We start from the raw sequence: 20,305 nt of genomic DNA, 5'->3' as shown, positions 1-20,305 counted from the left end.
GACCTCTGGCATCAACAAGGCATTTCTACCCAGAGAACTGCAGCTCATTGGATACATTGTTGTGCTTGTTGCGATCCTGCCAAGTAAATTCATGCAGGTTTAATGAGCTGTAACTGCATTACTCTACCAACGCTGATCTAACACGGCACTAACGTCAGGATCTGGAGACATTTGTATGGCTCAAAAGACTTGCCACATTTGATAAAGCTGATATAAATGTATTTAGACTAAATCATTGTTAAATTCTGTTTATTTATCATCTCCATCACAAACAATAAAGGGCAGAGTGAGCTATTAAAAGTTGTCACACTGTAACAAGACATTCATTCAGCTCGTCACCTTTGAAACTGGACTTTGTGGTTGCGTATTGAAAATAAAAATGCAAGATGATGAGTTAACTGCTGTTTTCTGAGGCTGAGATGCAGAGAGACACTGAAATGAAAATGTGATGACAGAGTGTAGGCGGCTGGTATCACACCTCTGTGTGTCGATCTCCTGAATGTGTTGTGATAGACAGACAGATTGAGACAGACTGAATTTAAATATATAAACTCAGCATCAAACATCAGAGAATTAAATCTGTAATAAGGACATTTTTGAATCTACCTTCAAATCACATGGCTGAGTAATGTGAGCGGGTCCCTCGTGCTGACAAACCCAGTGAGAGGAACAGCCAGCTCTGCAGTTCCTCATCGATTTTAGCTGTATTTAGCAGCTTTTGGCCACTGTTTGTTCATTATTTTGTTTTTTCCAAGCCCTGGCTCTCACAGGCCTCCTGTAAGTGAACTCGCTCTTAGAATACGCTACATGCCAGACACAAAACTGCAGGGAGCCAAAACTAATAGCTAGAAAATGATAGAAAATAGAGACCAAATCAGAGCTAAAGTGAGAGTGAAAAGTGATCTCTAGTGGTCATAAACCACTTAATGCAGCAGTAAAACAGTCGAACCATCAAAGACTCAGACAAATCTCGTCATTTGAGAGACATCAGACCTTCATATTCACCTTGGCCTCAATGTGCTTATCATGTTTAATGAGGAACATATTCATATTGTTTGCCAAAATGTTTACAAAACTGATTGTTGGATATATTTAATCATAAATATGAAGTGTTATTTAGATTTGAGGATCAAAGGTATCCATCTTCAGGATCATTTTCTTTAGAAGGGTTTGTCTCCTCAGCCTCATCATGGTGCTTTCCAGCTGTTTTCATCCAGCTGCAGGTTCATGTTTCACTGTGTGGGTCCTGCAAGAGAAAGAAATATTTGATCTGCAGCTACAGAATTACAATATACTCACTGGCCACTTTATTAGGTATACCTTGCTTGTTGGACCAGAACTTCCTTAATTCTTGGTGTCATAGATTCAACAAGGTGCTGGAAACATTCCTCAGAGATTTTGGTCCATATTGACATGATAGCATCACACAGTTGCTGCAGATTTGTCGGCTGCACATCCATGATGTGGATCTCCCGTTCCACCACATCCCAAAGGTGCTCTATTGGATTGAGATCTGGTGACTGTGGAGGCCATTGGAGTACAGTGAACTCATTGTCATGTTCAAGAAACCAGTTTGAGATGATTTGAGCTTTGTGACATGGTGCGTTATCCTGCTGGAAGTAGCCATCAGAAGATGGGTACACTGTGGTCATAAAGGGATGGACACGGTCAGCAACAATACTCAGGTAGGCTGTGGTGTTTAAACCATGCTCAGTTGGTACTAAGGGGCCCAAAGTGTGCCAAGAAAATCTCCCCCACACCATTACACCACCACCAGCAGCCTGAACCGTTGATACAAGGCAGGATGGATCCATGCTGTCATGTTGTTCACACCAAATTCTGACCCTACCATCTGAATGTGGCAGCAGAAATCCAGACTCATCAGACCAGGCAACGTTTTTCCAATCTTCTATTGTCCAGTTTTGGTGAGCCTCAGTCTCCTGTTCTTAGCTGACAGGAAATCTGTGTGAAATCCCAACAGACCAGCCCATCTGGCACAAACAACCATGCCACGTTCAAAGTTACTGAAATCACCTTTCTTCCCCATTGTGAAGCCTTCCCCCTAGTAAATTCCTACATATGTCCTAATCGCTCCCTCCAGGAAGAGTGATGTGAACATTGGCAGTTAAGCTTTCTCCCATGCTGCAGTGATGTAGAGCTGTACTACCACAACAACATCACAGCTGGGTGTGAACAAAGATGCAACACAATTCAACACAGAGGTAAGTGCAACAATATTTTATGTGCCATGAAAGGTTTAGGCAAGTGTTTCATCACAACGATCAATGACAGAACTGTTTGTATGATGCTGTATTTCATCACAAACTGACTGTGAAGTCCTCAGCCTTTGGTGTTTGTTTGTAACTGTTTCAAAATGGAATATGACATGAAGGATATGAATAAAAAAACATCCACTTTTGACATTACATTCAGCAGTTTCAGAGTGCAGTTGATGCTGGTAAAAAACAAGAATACAAACAATAAACTGGACTTAATGAGACCTGCAGTCACCTGTGTGACCAGCTGGTAGTTACAACTATGATGTCATCACAGAGGTTAAAAAGCAGAAGAGGCCTCTTGCGTCGCCAACCATGTTAACCAAAGTTTGGCTTGTAGTCTGCTGTGGTTTTCTGTGGTGCACGATGTTGACTCACGTCCTGTGATCCGGATGTTTCGACTGAGAATAAACACTCTTTGGGTTTTGGAGAACCTGGAGACATATTGGCAGTGTGTTTCAGTCCGTAAGCACTCAATACTTCAGCTCTGCACCAACATGGTTCATTTTTTTCTCATTTTGAGTCACTCAGATCTGACCTTCTGTGCTGGTCTGATGCTCAGCAACAGTGCCTCTAACTCTGGACAGCATCAACATACGTTTTAAAGAAAGTCATATGATGATGCTGGATCATAGAGTGCATTTCCAAAGACAACCTCCTCAGGCCAGGTCAGCTCACAGCCACCTGTTGAGATCACAGAGGTCGAGAAGTCTCCATCTCTTAGTCCCCCTCATCAGCTGATGGTGTCACAGCTCTGTTAAGACACCCTCATAGTGGTCCAAGAGAGTCCTGGGACTCCTGGTCATTGGCCAGTATTGTCCGACCGTTGTCGCTGTAGCTCCGGTTTGGCAGGAAGGACAATCTGAAAAAGAGACAGACTTAAGTCAACTTTAACAAGCCCAATACTGATAAATGTCTCGTCCTTTTAATTTTCATGAAATTGCACCCCATTTTTAGTTTATTTAGCTTTTTTTCTACACATGTGCCATGTATTTACACTCTGTAATTACGTCTCTATATTAGGGGTGGGAGTCACCAGAGGCAGGGGCCACGATACGATATTGTTGCAATATTAAACATTTGGGATATGCTGGGTATTGCAAGAACATGTATAGTGTTTGTTTGTTTTTTATTTTGATAGGGACGATGCAATTTATCATAGTTCCAGTACAGAGTAAACAACCCACAATACATATACTTAAGTACACATAGCACAATACGCCAAAACACTTACACTAATACCCTTTAAAAGTTTGAGCACATTTAGCTAAGAATGGGTACAGCTCTGGTTTGCTTTTCGCCAGCCTTTAAACTTTGTTGTGAAGGATTTTAAATCACAGTTGACAGCCTTTAATGGAAAAAGATGATTGTCCAGATTTAGATTTACAAAATGATATTTTACAATTGCCTTGATTAAGCTCACTTGGGCCTTCCAGGCTAAAAAAAGCTGCCCCAGGTAGGTGTTAACCAGCGGCTCTGCACCTTTTGCACCTGCAACACCTCTACAGCACACTTGACACACATCCATGCACGGCTGTCACTACTGAATTTGCTGATTTACACACTCCATTGTTAATAAATTATGCTTGTTTTAACTAAATCTTTTGTGTGGACTTCCTCTTATTGTGTTCACTGAGCCAGAAAATTGTGATTTACAACCGCAAATTATGTCCCCAAAGGAAAACTTTGTCAGCATCTGTAAGATGAAGTTTTCAGTCTGTTCATCTCCTTTCAATCATTTTTATTGCAGTAAAATGTATCTGGTGGCCTGAAAAAGTCCTTGATTTTATTCTTCTAGTACGCTACTAAAAGTTTAATTTGTATTTGCAATATTAATAATTTATATAATTTTAAACTGATATAGGCATCTGTGTATCAATTAGATATTGCAAAGCAAAATATTTCAGTAGTTTGCTGTATTGATTTTCTCTCCCGCCCCTACTGTAGTAGGTTGGGACACACTAGCAATCTTTTATAAGCCTTATTGACTTTTTTTTTTAAACGTATTGATTCATGCGTGATTGATTTTGTTAATTCTTTTAATCTCACAGTTGCACAATAAGTAGGCCATCCTACAGGGTTTTCCCACTGACTTTAATCTGTCTCGGATGTCAGGACATCTATTACCACACGGACTTGCACAGTAAGAATAAAACAAATCAAAGCCCAAACATAAGATAGCAAAAAAAGTCAAATAATCAAATAAAAACAGATTTGATTGATATTGTAAGAAAAGGTCAGGAGGAAAAGTTAAGGTCAAGGCACAGTTGTATAAAAGCAGAGAGGAGTTTCTGTGGCAGAGTCAGTGGGAACAGAGAAGGAAGGAGGCATGGGAAATGAAAAAAAAAGCGACTGGGAACTACTGTCGACATTCTTCTCAAGGTAGGCAGTTAAGTCCTGTGTGAAGAGGGAGGAAGAGGAGGGAGACATGGGGTGAAAAAAACAACAACCCTGAAGCATACAGCAGATAGTAATGGTTTAAAATGTCAGAGGGACATTTTAGCATGTGTTTAGTTTCTGCAGCCACAATTTATTTAAAGTACAAAGATAAAAATACTTAACAAAGCAAACAGGAAAAATATTTAGTGATTCAGTGTGTTGTATGTTTTCTTTGGTCCGTGGACCAAGCTCAGCAGTAAGATCTATTTGTTTATAATCTGAGTGGATGTTTGTCCACAATGTTCTGGTGGTTTTACAGCCTGGACAGTTTTATTGTTTCAAATACAGAAGTAATCTTTCTCAATTATTACTTATGTCCCACTACGAGTGTGTGGCAGAGACTCTGCCTTCTGCTTCAATCTTATTTTCTTTTTATTTAGCTGTGCTCAGGACATTCCTGGGCACAGCCACTGACTATAAAGATGGACAACATGTCAAACAAAGCCAAAATATCCCAGATTCGCCTGCTGGTGATGTCATTTGGAGCCAAAGTCGGCGCAGTAGCGATCCCCACAGGATCAAGTTTCCACCTAAACACCTGTCTGACAAATCATTTGATCCCAAGCACATAGATTAGCACACGTAGCTGTCAATCATGACATCAAACGCTCTTTGTATAGCATCGAACAACTAATAAAAACCAAACTTACGAGAAAAATGAACTCTTAAATATACATCAGCATGATAAGAACTACCTGAAAACAGAAACAATCTTCTGTAAGAATTTATTTGATGTGTACTTTGATGTTTTAGTTTGGCCCATGTCCCATCTGCTAACATGGAGCAGGCGGGTTTATGACCTATACTGCATACCAGCTGCTGTCATGTCGTCCATCCTTATTATACAATCTATGGGAAAAGCGCACAGGTAAGGTTGGGACTTTCTACAATAGCGGCCAGGTGCCAGACTGTGAGCAGCATTCCAGGAGGAAGAAGATTAGATAGATAGAATAGAAAGCCTTTATTGCCATTGTCCAAGTACAATGAAATTAGGAGTGCTACTCCTGGTCAGTGCAATTAATTCAAGACAGATTATGGTAGTTTTCTATGGTGTCTGTGTTGGTGGAGTCAGGAGTTCTGATGGCCCAAGGAAAGAAACAATTGGTAGAGGGTCCCATGGCCCATGGCTGCTGCAGCAAGGACATAGCCTTTGTACATGGGGTGCCAGCTCTACTAGTACCCTTTTCCCATAGTCACTGTTGGCCATGCTGCACCGATTTGTGTTTCCATTGTCAGTTTAGATGCTCCATGCCACACTAAGCTACACCGCCGATGGACCTTCTCAAGAGTAGGTCCAAAAGCCAGGCCACCTGCCCTCAGGCAGGTAGCGGTGACGTCTTGCCAACCACAGCCAACTCTAACGACTCCACTTCTCCAAACAAGTGTGTGTGTGTTGCGAGACTCTACTCACCTCTGTCTGCAGGAGACCAGAGAGAAAGGCGTTTTAAAAGTCTCTGTACTTTTGTAGCTTCTAACTGAATCTCTGTGGTTTGGAGTTTAGTTTCGCTCCTGCGTCCTCTTTTTACTTTAGATATCTGCTTTATTTTACTGTTTCAAGTTCGCTATCAGCTGTATTAGAAGTTGTGTGAAGTTGCTGTTTGAAAACTCAACATTTCCTTATTTTGCTGCTTCACAATAAAAGTTTATACAGAACAAAATAACGACTGACTTTTATTGTGAAAAATCTATAAGAAATCAAATGTGTTTATCACTGCATTAGTGGAACTATCTCAGTGGCTTTTCTTCAATAGAGACAAGTGTAATAATGAAGGATAAGGAAGGAAAGTGAAAGCAGAAACAGCCACAGTGAGATGTTGACGAAGAGCTGCAGACAGCAGGCTCTTACTGCACCTCTGCAAACAGCTCACCTCCAACAGGTAAACTTCTTTTACCTGCCCTGCTGTGGGAAAACATGTGGCAAAAATAACAGGAGACTTAGCTGTGGATCAGCACTCTGCTTTTTTAACGTCATCACTCAAGACAAGCCATCATCAGTTTAAGACACACCTTCAAGACGGTAGCCTTGTTGTAATGAAAGCAAATCCCTGCTGTGCTGGGCTGATGGCCCACACCAAACCAAATCAAGCCAAGCCGACCCGTAACTGCCGAAAAAGGGGTACAAGTGAGCTACTGGGTGCCCCCCAGAGCACAACAGAGCAGAAAGGCTACTGTGAAGAGACTCGAGTTGATGACGACTGCAGTTTGCAGCTGCAAAAAAAACCTTTGCGAGTATGAAGCCAAAGCCAAACTGTAAAGTTTATTAGAGTAATGCACATATTCAAGAAGTATAAACTGTTTTGCATAGTTTGCCACTTATCTTAAAATCAGGCAAATTCTTGTAAACTTAGCTGCAAGCTGAGACAAACAGCCCCTCAGGGAGTGAGGAATGAAACTAACCTAAACTTCTAAAAACCAATCTAGTAATAAACAAGAACTGATAAGATAAGAGTATCAATAGAGCACTGAACTGATAAGGAGTATCGATAACAGTAGTAATCTTAACAATACCCATGTAGCCCCATTCACTTTAACTTGTTTTCAGTAATAAGCAGTTGAGCGTTCCACAGAGAGAACAGAGAGGAGTGTGTCTTTCCACCAGTGTGTGTCACTGGTTAAACTATACATGAACTTTTACTCAATCCAAGAACAAATGGAAATCCTAAACTAGCCTGAAGTGGCAAAAAGTCCTCGACTGTGGAAGAATTTAATAATGTGTCCTTAGTGCGAAGACTGTGGGACCTCACACGCAACTAGAAAACACACACACACTCACACACACACCTGAACGGAAGTCCGGGTGGATTCCCCCTGGTCAGTCCCTGCGATTACCTTGTTGTTAGCAGACCATTCACCACAGTAACCACAGGAACACACACACACAAGCACACACATGCACAGAGTCCCATGTGGAGGCATATCCAGAGTGCGGAGGCGAGGGGGGGAACTATAAACAGAAATGTTCTGTAACTTCTGCTCCTCTGTTTTGTGTGTTTTCTGTCCAGCGAGTGTGTTTATACTCTAAACACACTCTTGTCTGTCTGTCTCTCTGTCTGTCCGTCTGTCTGTCACACACACAGTCGCGGCAGAGACTCCCAGCAGCCACCAGGGGAGAGGATCAGCATTAGATAATACTGAGGAGGAAATTCAGGGAAACAGGCATCCGGATTACAAACAAACATGGAATGAGAGTCTGAGGTCAGAAACCTCACCACAAACATGAAACCATGTCCTCTACAAATTACATTCAAGCACAACTAATTTGCTCTGGCAAATTTGTTTTGGAGGAAATGTAACTGCGGCAGCATTTTGTTCCAATGCAGGAAGTGTCGCTTGGGGTGGATTGTTGGGAATAAAAAGTACAAGAGAGCGGGGTTAGCTTCCTGTGTCCCAGGTGTGGTTTGGATTGGGATGCTAAAACTCTCGATTAAGGTCAGAAAAAAAATCTGTAGTAAAAGATGTCAACATGATTCAAGATTCAAGATGGAGTTAACTTAGGCTGACTTTAGTACTGAACCCAGACCACAGTCTTTCCTTGACCTTTACTTGGTGGTTTGAGCTGCCCAGGGTGAATCTTGTCAGGAAAAACAAATGGTGGACGCTAAAAATATCAACGATTTACAGATGTGCTCAATAAAAAGGTTTTAGTCTTGACTTGGAAAACAAAGTAACCCTGGGCAATGAGGTGTCAAACTGCGGTAGGTTGTACATTTTTCTGTCAGTATTTCCTGTTTGTACACATTATTAAAACTACAGTACCCAACATTTGACCAACTCATTGCCCACAAACCCTTCAGTAAACTGCCAACAGTGTGTCAAACCAGCTTGCATGGTTTTGATAATAATAAGAATAATAATAAACTTGACTTGAATAGCACCTTTCAAAACATTTAAAACACAAGGAGAATAAAACAAATAACATCATAAAATTTCATCTAAGCAAAGGATAAAACAAGGAAGGCCAAAACTGAAGTCAAGATAATAAATGGGAAACAAAATCAATAAGATAGCGATAAAATAGACAGCTCAGATAAACTCAGGATATGCTTTCCGATAAGAGTGTGTTTTTAGGAGAGACTGAAATGAAGCCAGTGACTCAGACGGGAACTGCCCATTGGTTCGACAGCCCATTGGTTCGACATCCCATTGTTCCGACCATATTAAACTCATTGTTCTGAAGTCCGTTCTGAAATCATCATGATGCCCTGTGGTTAAGGTCTGGTTAGGTTTAGGCACAAAAACCACTTGGTTAGGGTCAGGAAAAGATCATGGTGTGGGTTAAAATGAAAAAGAAAGTGACAAACACATAAGCCGTGAGCCTGCTCCGCCTCAAGCCGGTCGCGGCGCACCATAAGCCCGCCGCGAGCCATTCAGCACTGCGGACAGTCGGACTAATGGGATGTCGAACCAATGGGCTGTCGAACCAATGACATGGACCCACTCAGACAGCCTTATATCCTCAGGCAGGTTATTCCAAAGCCTCAGGGCCCTGATTGTAAAAAGCTCTGTCCCCTTTAGTGTTCAGCCTGGACTCTGGGACAAGCAGAAGACCTCTTTAACTTTAAGCAGTTAATGAAATCAGAATACGATACACTAAAATGCCCCTGCAGGAAAATTTGTCTTGGACTTAAATGCTGCATACATGACACATCCCATATCATCTTAAACCTGAAGCTGTTACACAGGAACAACATTTTTTTGCCTCCTCCTTTTAACCTCCTGTCTGTTTCTGTATACTGACACCATTTCCCTCAGTGGAAACGAAGCTTGTATTTACGTGTATTTCACAGATAAGAAACAATAGATGAAGACAGTAAAGCCTCCACTAAAATAGCATTTTAAGTTGTGTGTGATTTATCCTTCAGGGGTTTATACTTCGGGATTTATCCTGGCTTCTTATGAGCAGAGGAAATCTCTGCTCGTCGCTAGGCTAATGATACCATGTAAAATGCTATAGGCTGGTGCTAATAACGTTAGCATGTTGTATTTGCTTGGGAAACGTGTTTAGTATAAGACAGTTGTTTTGTCAGTGAACCTTGTGAGTTGTAATGGAGCCAAATTATGTACCGTTACCTTTGTTAAATGTTGCTGTTGTGCCTGGTTTTATATGAGAAGAGGAAAAGTCTGCTAGCCGCTAGGCTAATTTATACAATGTCAAACGCCACAGACTTGTGCAAATAACGTTAGCATGTTGTAGTACCAAGATTTTCTGTGGTTGACTACAGCCCTAAAGTTATTATTACATCATGAGATCAAATCATGAAAAAAATACTACTTTAATCAAATATTAGTCAAATTGTGGGCAGAACTGAAACAGTGTAAAGACTATTTATACCATAGTCTGGGTGAATACTCTTCTGATTGGTCGGCAGGTATGCATTAAAACCCTTTAATGCACACGTAGTTTGGCTAAACTTTATAGCTGTCTAAATTCATCCGCTAACCAGCCTGTAACCATAGCAACATTAACAAGCGCAGCTGTCAAACTGTCAACTGCCGAGGGAAAAAAAACACTGCAGCCGTCAAACAACATTCGAGGGAAAAAACAAACAGAAATGACTGATTTTAACTTATTTGGAGAGTACAAGGATTTTGAGGAATGGGATGCCTACTACTAATACTTTTGGCTTTGTTAAAGCGATTGAGCCTCATCCTGTCCTACTGTGACTACTGTAACTGCCGTGGTTGTAAAAGGGACTAGTTTATTCCTTGTCATGACAATGGTAAGCTCTTGCTTCAAAAACTTTCGATTTTGAGTACGAAACTTTCACCAAAAGTTGTCGAATCCTTTTATTCCTATATTCTTGGCAAATGACCATGGTATAAGCGGGTTAATCCACTAGTAGGTGTGTTCCAAACGGTTTTAATGCACTTCGCAGAGGCGAAGTGCATCGGGTAGTTCTTCGTCGGGTAGTTCTTCGCCCCCACGTCGTGCATTAAAACCGCTTGGAACACACCTACTAGTGGATTAACCCTTACATTGCTGACAACTGTCTATTTTCCAGTCATACCTAGTTTATGGAATTACAAGACTGTTAAGGGACCTCAGTGTGCAGAAATACAAAAGAAAAATGGCTTCCTTCCTTTTTCCCTCGCCAAAATTTAAATAGCTTTGGAGCATTATTTGGCCCCCTTTCCTTCAAGATTGCAAAACATGGTTGATACCAGTGGATGTCTTAGATCCTCTAGTTTAATAATATTATCCTCACTGTAGCTTTGTATACAATTGTATTGTCCATGATATTGTACTCTTGTACTTGATCTAATTTAAAGGTCAGCCATTGACCTTTTCATGCCTCCCCGGCCTTGGGCTCACAGTCATCTGTACCCTTTGACCCTAACACTAATGTCAAGCCAAGCTCCATCTCACTCTGCATAACTACAGTAGCCTGGTGAAGAGGTTGAACATGGCTGAATGTCTGAATATTAAACTAACCTCTGTCTTTTTTCAGCATATGTGTTTACATTTTGGCACATCTGCATCATGTAAAAGTCATGCTATGCTGCCCTTCCTGTTTGCACTGTGCAGACCTGGATTAGTCTGATACTGACGACAAGGTCTGAATCTGACAATTATCAGCTGAGATCTGAAGGAATAAGGACGTCTATCTGGACATCCTGACACAACTGTAAGGAGGGAATTCAAGTCAGCAAAAAAATGTCTGCCAGCAACAGTTGTCCCCACTGCCTCGAGGAAGATTACAAGTTTATTGAGTTCATTTTAATCGAATTGTCATGCAGAAATCCTCAAACAGACCCTCCTGCGAACTTATTTTTTTCATCTATTGCTCTTCATGAGTCAAAACAAAGCCCTGCTTATTCCAGAGATATGACCCCGCACGACATTATGTGAAAACTACATGCAACATCTTTGTAGGGATGAAGTTAAAAACCATTTTAAGTCAATCATAAACAAATTTGTGATTCAGCATCATTAAATTAATGCTTTCCTAAACATCTGGGAGCATTTTGGATTCATGCAGCAGCTTAAGACTCACATTTAAATTCACATGCGCAGTTGGATCAAAACACTAATATACTGCTTAGAGAGCAAAGATGATGTTTATACTTCTTATCACCACAAATTCGAATTCTCATTCAGTTGAGACACGGGTCACTTGGCTGGACTGACTTATATGGTGTTCTTCAAAAGCAAAACACGGACGTATTATCCTTAAATCTTCTCTGTGAGGCCCCAAGTAGATGTTTTGACTTCGTATATCAGATGATACATGACACTTAAACATATACACGTTAAACATATGAGCCCCACACACTGCACATATCTTCCCTCTGACGTCCAGCAGCAGCTTTTGACCACGAGTGTAGCTTCAATTCAATCTATAGCATTAAAAATTGGAACAGATACCCCCTGCCCCCATAAGAGAACATTCCCTGTGTTTTGTAATTTTCCCACATGTTCAATCAAATCTCATAACATCACTTTCATGAAGAAACCGCAGCGCTGACGCTTTGTCCAGAGATATTAGTGGTCAACTCCCAACGGAGCGTTCCCTCATGTGTCTCCTCTCATCTGTCTCACTTTCTGCTTCTTCGCCGTCCAATTTTGGGGGTAAAAAAGGAAAAGGTGAGAGGGGTGTCTCTTGCAGTACGTGTGTGCTTTTTGGTCATTTTCCATAATTTTCTTCAGTTTGAGGGCGGTGAAACGTTTTGTGCGGCTGTGTCAGCTGTCCGTTATGATAAAAATAAAAACTTGTAGGGAACAGCGGAGCCTCGTGCGCGGTCAGAGGGAGAGAGAGCAGAAACGACTTGCGGTGTTTTGCTAACTCCTCTCATGGGAATCTTCAAATATGTTCTGTTTCTATTCTGACACTGTGAGCAGCAGGGGCGAGGACAGCAGACGGTTGTTTGTGTAGGATTTTCATGACATGAAACCCCATTTGTGACGCTATTTATAGTCTGCGTTTTGTTAGCTATAGCCATACATTCAGTAATATCATCTTTATATAGTAGTTTTCATGGTGCCTGGGTGGTAGAGTTGCCCATTCCCACACTGGATTCAAACTGCCTTCATTTACACATTCAGACGAATTCTTGTACTTCAGCCTTACTGTTTTAATTAAATCACATTAAAGGGATTGTTTGGATCTTTTGAAGTGGGGTTGTTTGAGGTCATTATCCATGGTCAGTGTATAACATACAGTAGTTGTCGTTTGGTACACCCCCAGTTTGGAGAAGCAGGCAGGAGTACTGACACAGAAGCTAAGCAATTTACTGCTGTGGATGGGGGGCAACAAAACAAATTTAAGCCACCTAAAAAAGTTTATGTGTGCACTGTATTTTGAATATTTTTCACTGTTTACTTTGCCACAGACAGCCCTTCCCAACAGGGGATGCTCTCGTCAAAGCCACCAGACTCCATTAACGAAAACAGTAATTTTAACTTGCTGAACACAGGAGCTGCTGGTCTACTGCTGCCTCAATCACTTAGTTTGTTTGTCTTACTTTGTGACTTCGGGTGAATCCAAATCAACCCTTTAAATGCTTATGTCTTGGGGGAGTGAGTTGTGTGAAGAGTTAGACAATGAGATTTGTCCTTTTCAGCTGCAGAGACTCATGACTAGGGTTGGATATCGTTTGGGTTTTTCCTGATACCAGTGCCAAACAGATTCTTTTAAAACGGTACCGGTGCTTAAACGGTGCCTGAACTGATACCTCAAAATATGAGGGTTTTTTTATGGAGGTTGAAAAGTGGCACAAATGGGCCACCTTTCAGAAGTGTGTGAGTATTTTGTACAACAGTTTTAAATTATAATAAAAACAATGTTTTTATTTTAACACTTTTAAAATATAATAAAAGACACTACAATAATATTAACTTTATTAAAGTCTGGTGTCTGTAGGCAGCCCAGGCTCCGCAAATGGCAACAAAAACATTTGGGTCCAGGCAGAACCAGCCAGCGCGAGACCAGCAAAAGCAAGCGCACACACATGAACGCGGTGCCCGGAGAGGCAGTTAGAGCTACAGGCTACAATGAGGCTAAAAACAGAGTTCAAATGACGTTTTTCTGAACAACTTCTTATGTCGGGGCTTCAGGACACTTGGATCACTATGGACGAGCAGTATGGAGATATTTTGTGGTTTCAATTATGTGTTTTTGGACATTTGAATCTGGGGCGCCATCAGCCTGCATGAGATGGAGTTGTGTTGCTACCTCCTCTCCCCGCAAGAGTTGTGAGGACTTCAAAACTTCACCTGACCCTCCATCGGCATGAGGGTGAGTAGATAAAGGGTGAATTTTCATGTTGGGTGCACTATCCCTTGAACAGGTGTGTAAATCCAGGGTAACTAGCAGCTATCGCTTGTTCATGACAGAGTCACGGCGGTTGAGGGGGCGAGCTAGCTGCGTTGTGTTTGATAACATTGTTGAACATAAACAGAAGTGACGCCCAACGGTGCATAGTGTGCCTTTAAATAATAATATACACTCAACAAATGAACGAATGAATGATGAATGATTCTGTTACGCGTAACGTCCAATAGAGGGAGACATAGCATTAAAAAAGCACCAAAAGGAGGCACCATAATGTGCGTTTTGTTTCAGTCCGGTAGGTATCGGTTGTATAGGTACCGGTTCCATATAAGCACCTACTTTCACTTCCAGACTCGACAACTGCAGCAGTCTCCTCTACGCTTTATCACCCAAAACTCTCAAGAAACTACAGTATATCCATAACTTAGCTGCTCATGTTCTCACACACTCCCGCACCCCTTCATAACCTCCACTGGCTCCATATACCCCAGCATATTCACTTTAAACTCCTCATCATCACTTACAAAGCTCTACACAACCTGGCTCCCCTCTACCTGTCTGAGCTCCTCCACCGGCACACTCCCTTCCGCACTCTTAGGTCTGCTGATGCAAACCGTCTGCCCCCCCGCAACAGGGGGGGACAGGACCTTTTCCATTGCTGCTCCAACCCTCTGGAACTCACTCCCTAAAGACATCCGAGACTCCTCCTCACTCTCCATCTTCAAGAAAACCCTTTTCAAAACTGCCTATAATGTCTAAATTCAGTGTACTTCATCCTTTCTGGACCATTTCCCTCCCTACCTCCCTATGGATTATTATTTCATTTTATTTTATTTTATTTATTCTATTTTGTTTTATTGTATTTATTCTATTCTATTTTATTTATTCCATTTTATTTTAAAAATTCTATTCTATTTTATTTTATTTTATTTATTTGATTAATGTTTCGTTAATTGTTTACTTATTGGAAAAATTTATGTGAATGTTTCTCTAATGCCTTTGAGTAGAACTGGGAACCTAACCTACTAGTTGCTGTCCTAGGTGCCACCAGTATGTTAACTTTGGCAGACAAGTATGAAACTCAGGCTGTTTCATTTGGTAGGGTTGTGGTGAGGAAACTTATTCTACTTATGTGGAAGTCAGACTGTGCACCAACATATAATATGTGAATAAGAGAGCTGATGAATGTACTTTATTTAGAAAGGTTTAAGTTCTCTAATAAAAATAAGATTCAAATATTTGTCAGAATTTTGAGCCCTGTACTTGAGTATCTCAAGTGAAGTGAATTTTAATGGTCTAACTGAGTAGCAGTATACTCTCTATTGCTGTGTATGTGTATTTTATTTTACTAGCAATGTTGAAGGACTTGGTTTTTGTTTTTCTACCTGTGAAGATATTTGTAACTGTACTGAGAGTTTGTTTTACATTGAAAATCCTAAAATAAAGGTTAAAAAAAAGAAATCGCAGTGAAAATATTCTCACTATAGTATACACTTAAACTTGCATACATTTTTTTTAGGTGGCTAAGATACGTTTGTTGCTGACCCTGTTTCCTGTTTTATTTTGAAAGTCTGTTATTTGTCTCCCATGTCCTGTCAAGTTTCCCACCACCCTGATTGTCTGATTGCTGTCACCTGTGTCTCATTATCTCCCCTGTCAGAGTGTATAAGTCTGTGTCTTCCCTTTTGTCTCTGCTAGATTGTCTTGTCCTTCGTGTGAGCGTTCCTGTGTTCTTCCCAGTGTGTATTCCTCATGAGATTGACCTTTTTTCATATTCAGACCAGTGTTTTTGCCTGTTGATTTGGTTACCTCTGCCTGAGCTGACCGCCTTTTCGTGTATTAAAAACCCTGAACTTTGGATTTTGTGTCTGATACCCACCACAGCAGTACATTGCAAACCCAACATTTTCTATGGCTGCTGATTCACATTAAAAGCATTTATCTGGCTCTCACTGTAAAGAAGCCACAATAATGCAATGTACTCTTCACTGTGTTTCGCACTGACCATGAACGTTCATTAAAAATGTGTTTGCAAACAAGAAACGGTCATTTTGGCAATTTCTCTGCAACATGGAGACACTTGCACACCTCCAGCTCCTCCGAAAGATAACCAACTCCACTGTTTGCTGTTGTGTGGGAACTTAATCGAGCCGAGTGCAGCATGAAATCAGATCTCGGTTGCAATCATTATTGACTGACTCGCTTATTAAAACAACGTGAGTTTGCTTGGCTGTGCTGTAAACAGACCCACCAACTGCCCTTCTGTTGCACTTTTGACAAAAAGTTGGAAAAAAACCTGGCTGGATCGACATATATCTGAACTTTTAATGCCATCTAGTAACTTTTATATACTAATTTATTATAATTTCTTCAATCCACAAACTTGAGATCGTTCACTGGAAACGTGCCTGAGTTCCTGAGACGCAGCAGGGGGAAAGAAAGCCAAGTTAAAAACAGCCCAGTACAGGTCATGCATTCAACTTACTGTGCACGACTGCATCTGGCGCCTATACGCTGCCAGATCTGCAGTTATCCGTCAGTTAGTTTGATCTGTGGCTGAATTCCAGTCTGACAAATTGAAACAGTAGATCAAAACACACATCAAAAAAGCTACATGCTTAAAGACGAGATCGTGAGAAAGACTGCTTGATCTGATTTTCAAAGGGATTTTTAGACTTTTAGGGGAAAGAGGGGATTGAGAAGGACAGCGGGCATTGCACATGAGGCTTTATAAACTGTATTTATTGCTTTATTTTCTGTTTACGTAGACATTTGTGTATGTTGGCTGTTTCTTCTTCTCCTGTCTGTCAACAGTTTGTACTGCTTCAGGCTGTTGATTGTTTTCTGATGACAAATGGACTTATTTGTCCCTGTAAATGTACTGCTCTTGCGATGATATGTGGAAACAAATAATGTTTTGCATTTTTTAAAATAAAAAAACACTGAAAAAATATCAGCTTTTAATTCATTCATTTTCAATTTGACGCTTAAAATGTCTGTGTATAACCATTAATCGGTTCACACTGCAATCATGACTGATCTATATATTTGTTTTATGATGATCATGTCAAGATAACAACGCATATGCACACATCCTACAAGCAACTTTATCTCGACTGTCGACTATGATATCTCAAGTACACTCCTGTTGTTGCTGTCAATACCCATGAAAGTTCAGACTCCCCGCACCCTTTAATGTTTCCATTATGTACACCACTTGAATAGCTAAAATTCCTTGTCTCCTTCTCAGTCACAAAATAACAACGCTGTCCTGTCATCTGATCTGTAATGTGACCTTAAGAGAGATCGGCACAAGATACAGACGAGGTTTGTGTTCCTTTAATTTAGCGCTAATATCTTTCAGGGACATTAAATAATCAAATTTCAGTCTTATCTCCTCGCTTTGGGAGCTGAAGTAGCGAGGAGGGAGCGCTGATGAGGAAGGGAGATAAGGTGTGTTTTCCCACAGCATCACTGAGGATATGATGGGAAGAGCTGGTTTCGCTCTGTCTATGCATCTTATACATTTCCTCCAGAGACACCATCTAGCGTTTGAATTCTTCTCAGTGGAGAGCAGAGTTCAAACACACACGTGCTTGACCAGACTTGCTACTGTTAGGTGTTTTAAATAGTAAGGTTTAAGCAAAAATACGTGTTTGGGAAGTACTGAGCATACAACTGGATAACTGAGACTTGGACTATACTGTACGAATTGTGTGAATGTTTGTAAATGGATGTTTTGATAGTGTTTCGCTGTTGTTAAAGGAATACCTCACCCTCCAAATGACAATTTGTTTATCACTAACTCACCCCATGTTACACTGAATTTATGAAGAAAAAATTAAGAAAGAAACAACAGCCCTTTCGAACAGGGAGCTGAAATAAAAGTGAAACTTATTTATGCTCCCTTCAAAGCCAGACTACATTAACAAAAGCAGCAATTTTACCTCGCTGAACACAGGAGCTGCTGGTCTAACTCTGCCTCGATAGGTAGTGTGTTTAGCCCTGTTTCCACTGAGCAGTACACGACAGTTTAGTTCAATTTGGTACGCTTTTTTTTCCATTTCCACTGTGAAAAGTTGTGGATGGTACCAATGGAACCGTTCTGTACCGTCCCCATTTTTGGTCCCCCCTCTGTTGGGGTACCTAGCAGGACGGTCACTCTGCTCAGGGCTGAGTTGTGGCTGGTTTTGAAGCTCATGTAACCACCGTTCATACCGTGGAGAGTTTTACAAATATTAGTAAATTATAACTATAAATAGAAGGGATGTTTTGCTGCCTCTTGCAGCAGCTGTAGGTGGAAAAAAAATAATTTAATTCTCTGGGCCAACTGCTGGCAACTTTTAAGGTGGAATGCTAACTTGTAATGTTACTCAATGCATGAGCTGACAATGTAAATCCATCAGCACACCTTCAATTTCAGTGTGACACCTTTGACCGTTCTATTAGTTTTTATTGTCTCTCTTGGATGACATACACTTTTAATAATGAGTGGATCTTAAAGCATTTAAAAATATATGTTCATTTTGACCAGATTATCCTCAATCGGATCAAAAAAAGCGTAGCAGAGCATTGTTCCTGTGGGCTCCGGCAACACTAAACCCCTGAGCTTGCTTGAAAAGGACTAAATGCACAAACCCGCTATTTCTAAATATCCCATTGACAGAGACTCTCACTGCAGCCTGTTTTATTTTGTTCTGAAAATGTCGGTGTGAAATTCCGTACTGTGGACGATAAACAAGGTGCAGACTGATAAAGGAGGAAATACAGTGAGTGCTGGACGGACCAGTGAGTGACAACAACCCTGCCCACATTTAAGAGTACTGCTTGCGGTGGAAACACTGTGGTCTAGGTACCATGTCTGAAGGGTTACTGTTGGTTCCAAAGGTACCATACTGAAAGTGTTTGGTGGAAACGGGGTTTTTGTGTTATGTGTGACTTTGGTGAATCTGATATGACTGATCAGGCAGCGTTAGACTAGCAGCTCCTGTATTCAGTGAGATAAAGTGACTGTTCTTGTCCTTATCCAAAAGAGCTGTGTGTTTAGGAAGTACTGAGCGTACAATTAGATACATGAGATTTGGATGATACTGCACGAGTTGTGTGAGTGTTTGTAAATGATGTTTTGACATAATTTTGCAGCTGTTAAACGTGGACCCCTATGATTTCAATTCATCAAGAATTTTCTCAGCTTTTGGATCTTGTGTTCACCATGAAGGCATGTGAGAAAAGCAAAAAAATTTTTCTCAAATTCAGCATAACACAAGGTGAGTAACAGATACACATATGCTCATTTTGTGGGTGAAGTATTCCTTTAAATAACATAAACAAGACTTTTACTTCTGTCTTTACTCTCACTTCAACTGTTGTGTCTATGCACACACACGCACATAAATAGAACAACAAGTACAGACTGAAGCGTTGCTTGGACAGCTCCCGGCACTCGAGGGAAATTCATCGGCTAATTGGAAGTGTGAATGTGTAAGGATACGCTGGAATCTGGGCCAGTGAGGGCTTCAGTGTTTTCAGTACAACAAATATGTCGGGCAGGTCAACTGGGAGTCGAAGGATGCAACTTGGGACCTGAAATCCAGGTATGCTGGATCTAGTTTATATAGTAGGAGCAGCTGAACTGTATTGAAAACACGATCCTCAAAACAAAACAAAGCAGAATGACTGTGCTGTGATATATGAGCTCTTCTTGTGGTAAACAAAAAGGCATTTTACTAAGCATCACCCTGCCATGTGTTACAGTGGCTTGATTTGTTTTTGTATTGACATGTTAGATTGTGGACACTCAAACTCATTAATTATATATTACAGGCTTTCAGAGACCCAGATTCGTTCTTCTGCTTCTTACTGCGAACTTATATAAACAATGTCACTTCCTCCCTCCTCCCTGAAATTAGTTTTGCTCCCGGTGGGCAATGCATAAGATTATCTGCTTTTCTAGGACCTTACTTTCCGAAACCTCAAGTCATTTCAAACTGAAGATTCTCATCTCTCTTCCTTAAACCAAACAGAAATAAAATATTGAGGGGCACAACACAAACGTCATCTTATAAATAGACAGTGCACTAAAACAAATCAAAAACTATGGATAGTCTGAGCATTCACAGAGTACACAAACACATGCAACAAAAAATCCAAACATGAGCAGTGGTTAGGGTCTTGAGCCAAGTTCATTCCTCTTAACATCAAAACATGCTGTGAGAAACCTGAGATGCTCCACTGGAGAGTCTATGTTGAAGTCTGTGCTCCGGGATGACTTCAACTACATTCACATGGCCAAAAAAATGCCTTAAATATTCCTTAAAT

The 20,305-nt window shown here is 40.8% G+C and overlaps 1 protein-coding gene across 1 annotated transcript in view; it reads right to left on the bottom strand.

The window, feature by feature from the left end:
* Positions 1–2,223: 2,223 nt before the first annotated feature.
* Positions 2,224–20,305, bottom strand: part of LOC117269425 (5-hydroxytryptamine receptor 4) — an 83,767-nt gene continuing 65,685 nt past the window's right edge. Inside the window, exon 7 of the mRNA XM_033646426.2 lies at positions 2,224–3,138. Coding sequence (XP_033502317.2) covers positions 3,045–3,138 — 94 coding nt within the window. The 3' untranslated portion in view covers positions 2,224–3,044. The remainder of the gene's footprint in view (positions 3,139–20,305) is intronic.

This window comes from Epinephelus lanceolatus, chromosome 19, assembly GCF_041903045.1.
Source record: "Epinephelus lanceolatus isolate andai-2023 chromosome 19, ASM4190304v1, whole genome shotgun sequence".
NCBI classification, from domain to species: domain Eukaryota; kingdom Metazoa; phylum Chordata; class Actinopteri; order Perciformes; family Serranidae; genus Epinephelus; species Epinephelus lanceolatus.
This window is presented reverse-complemented; position numbering and strand designations above follow the sequence as displayed.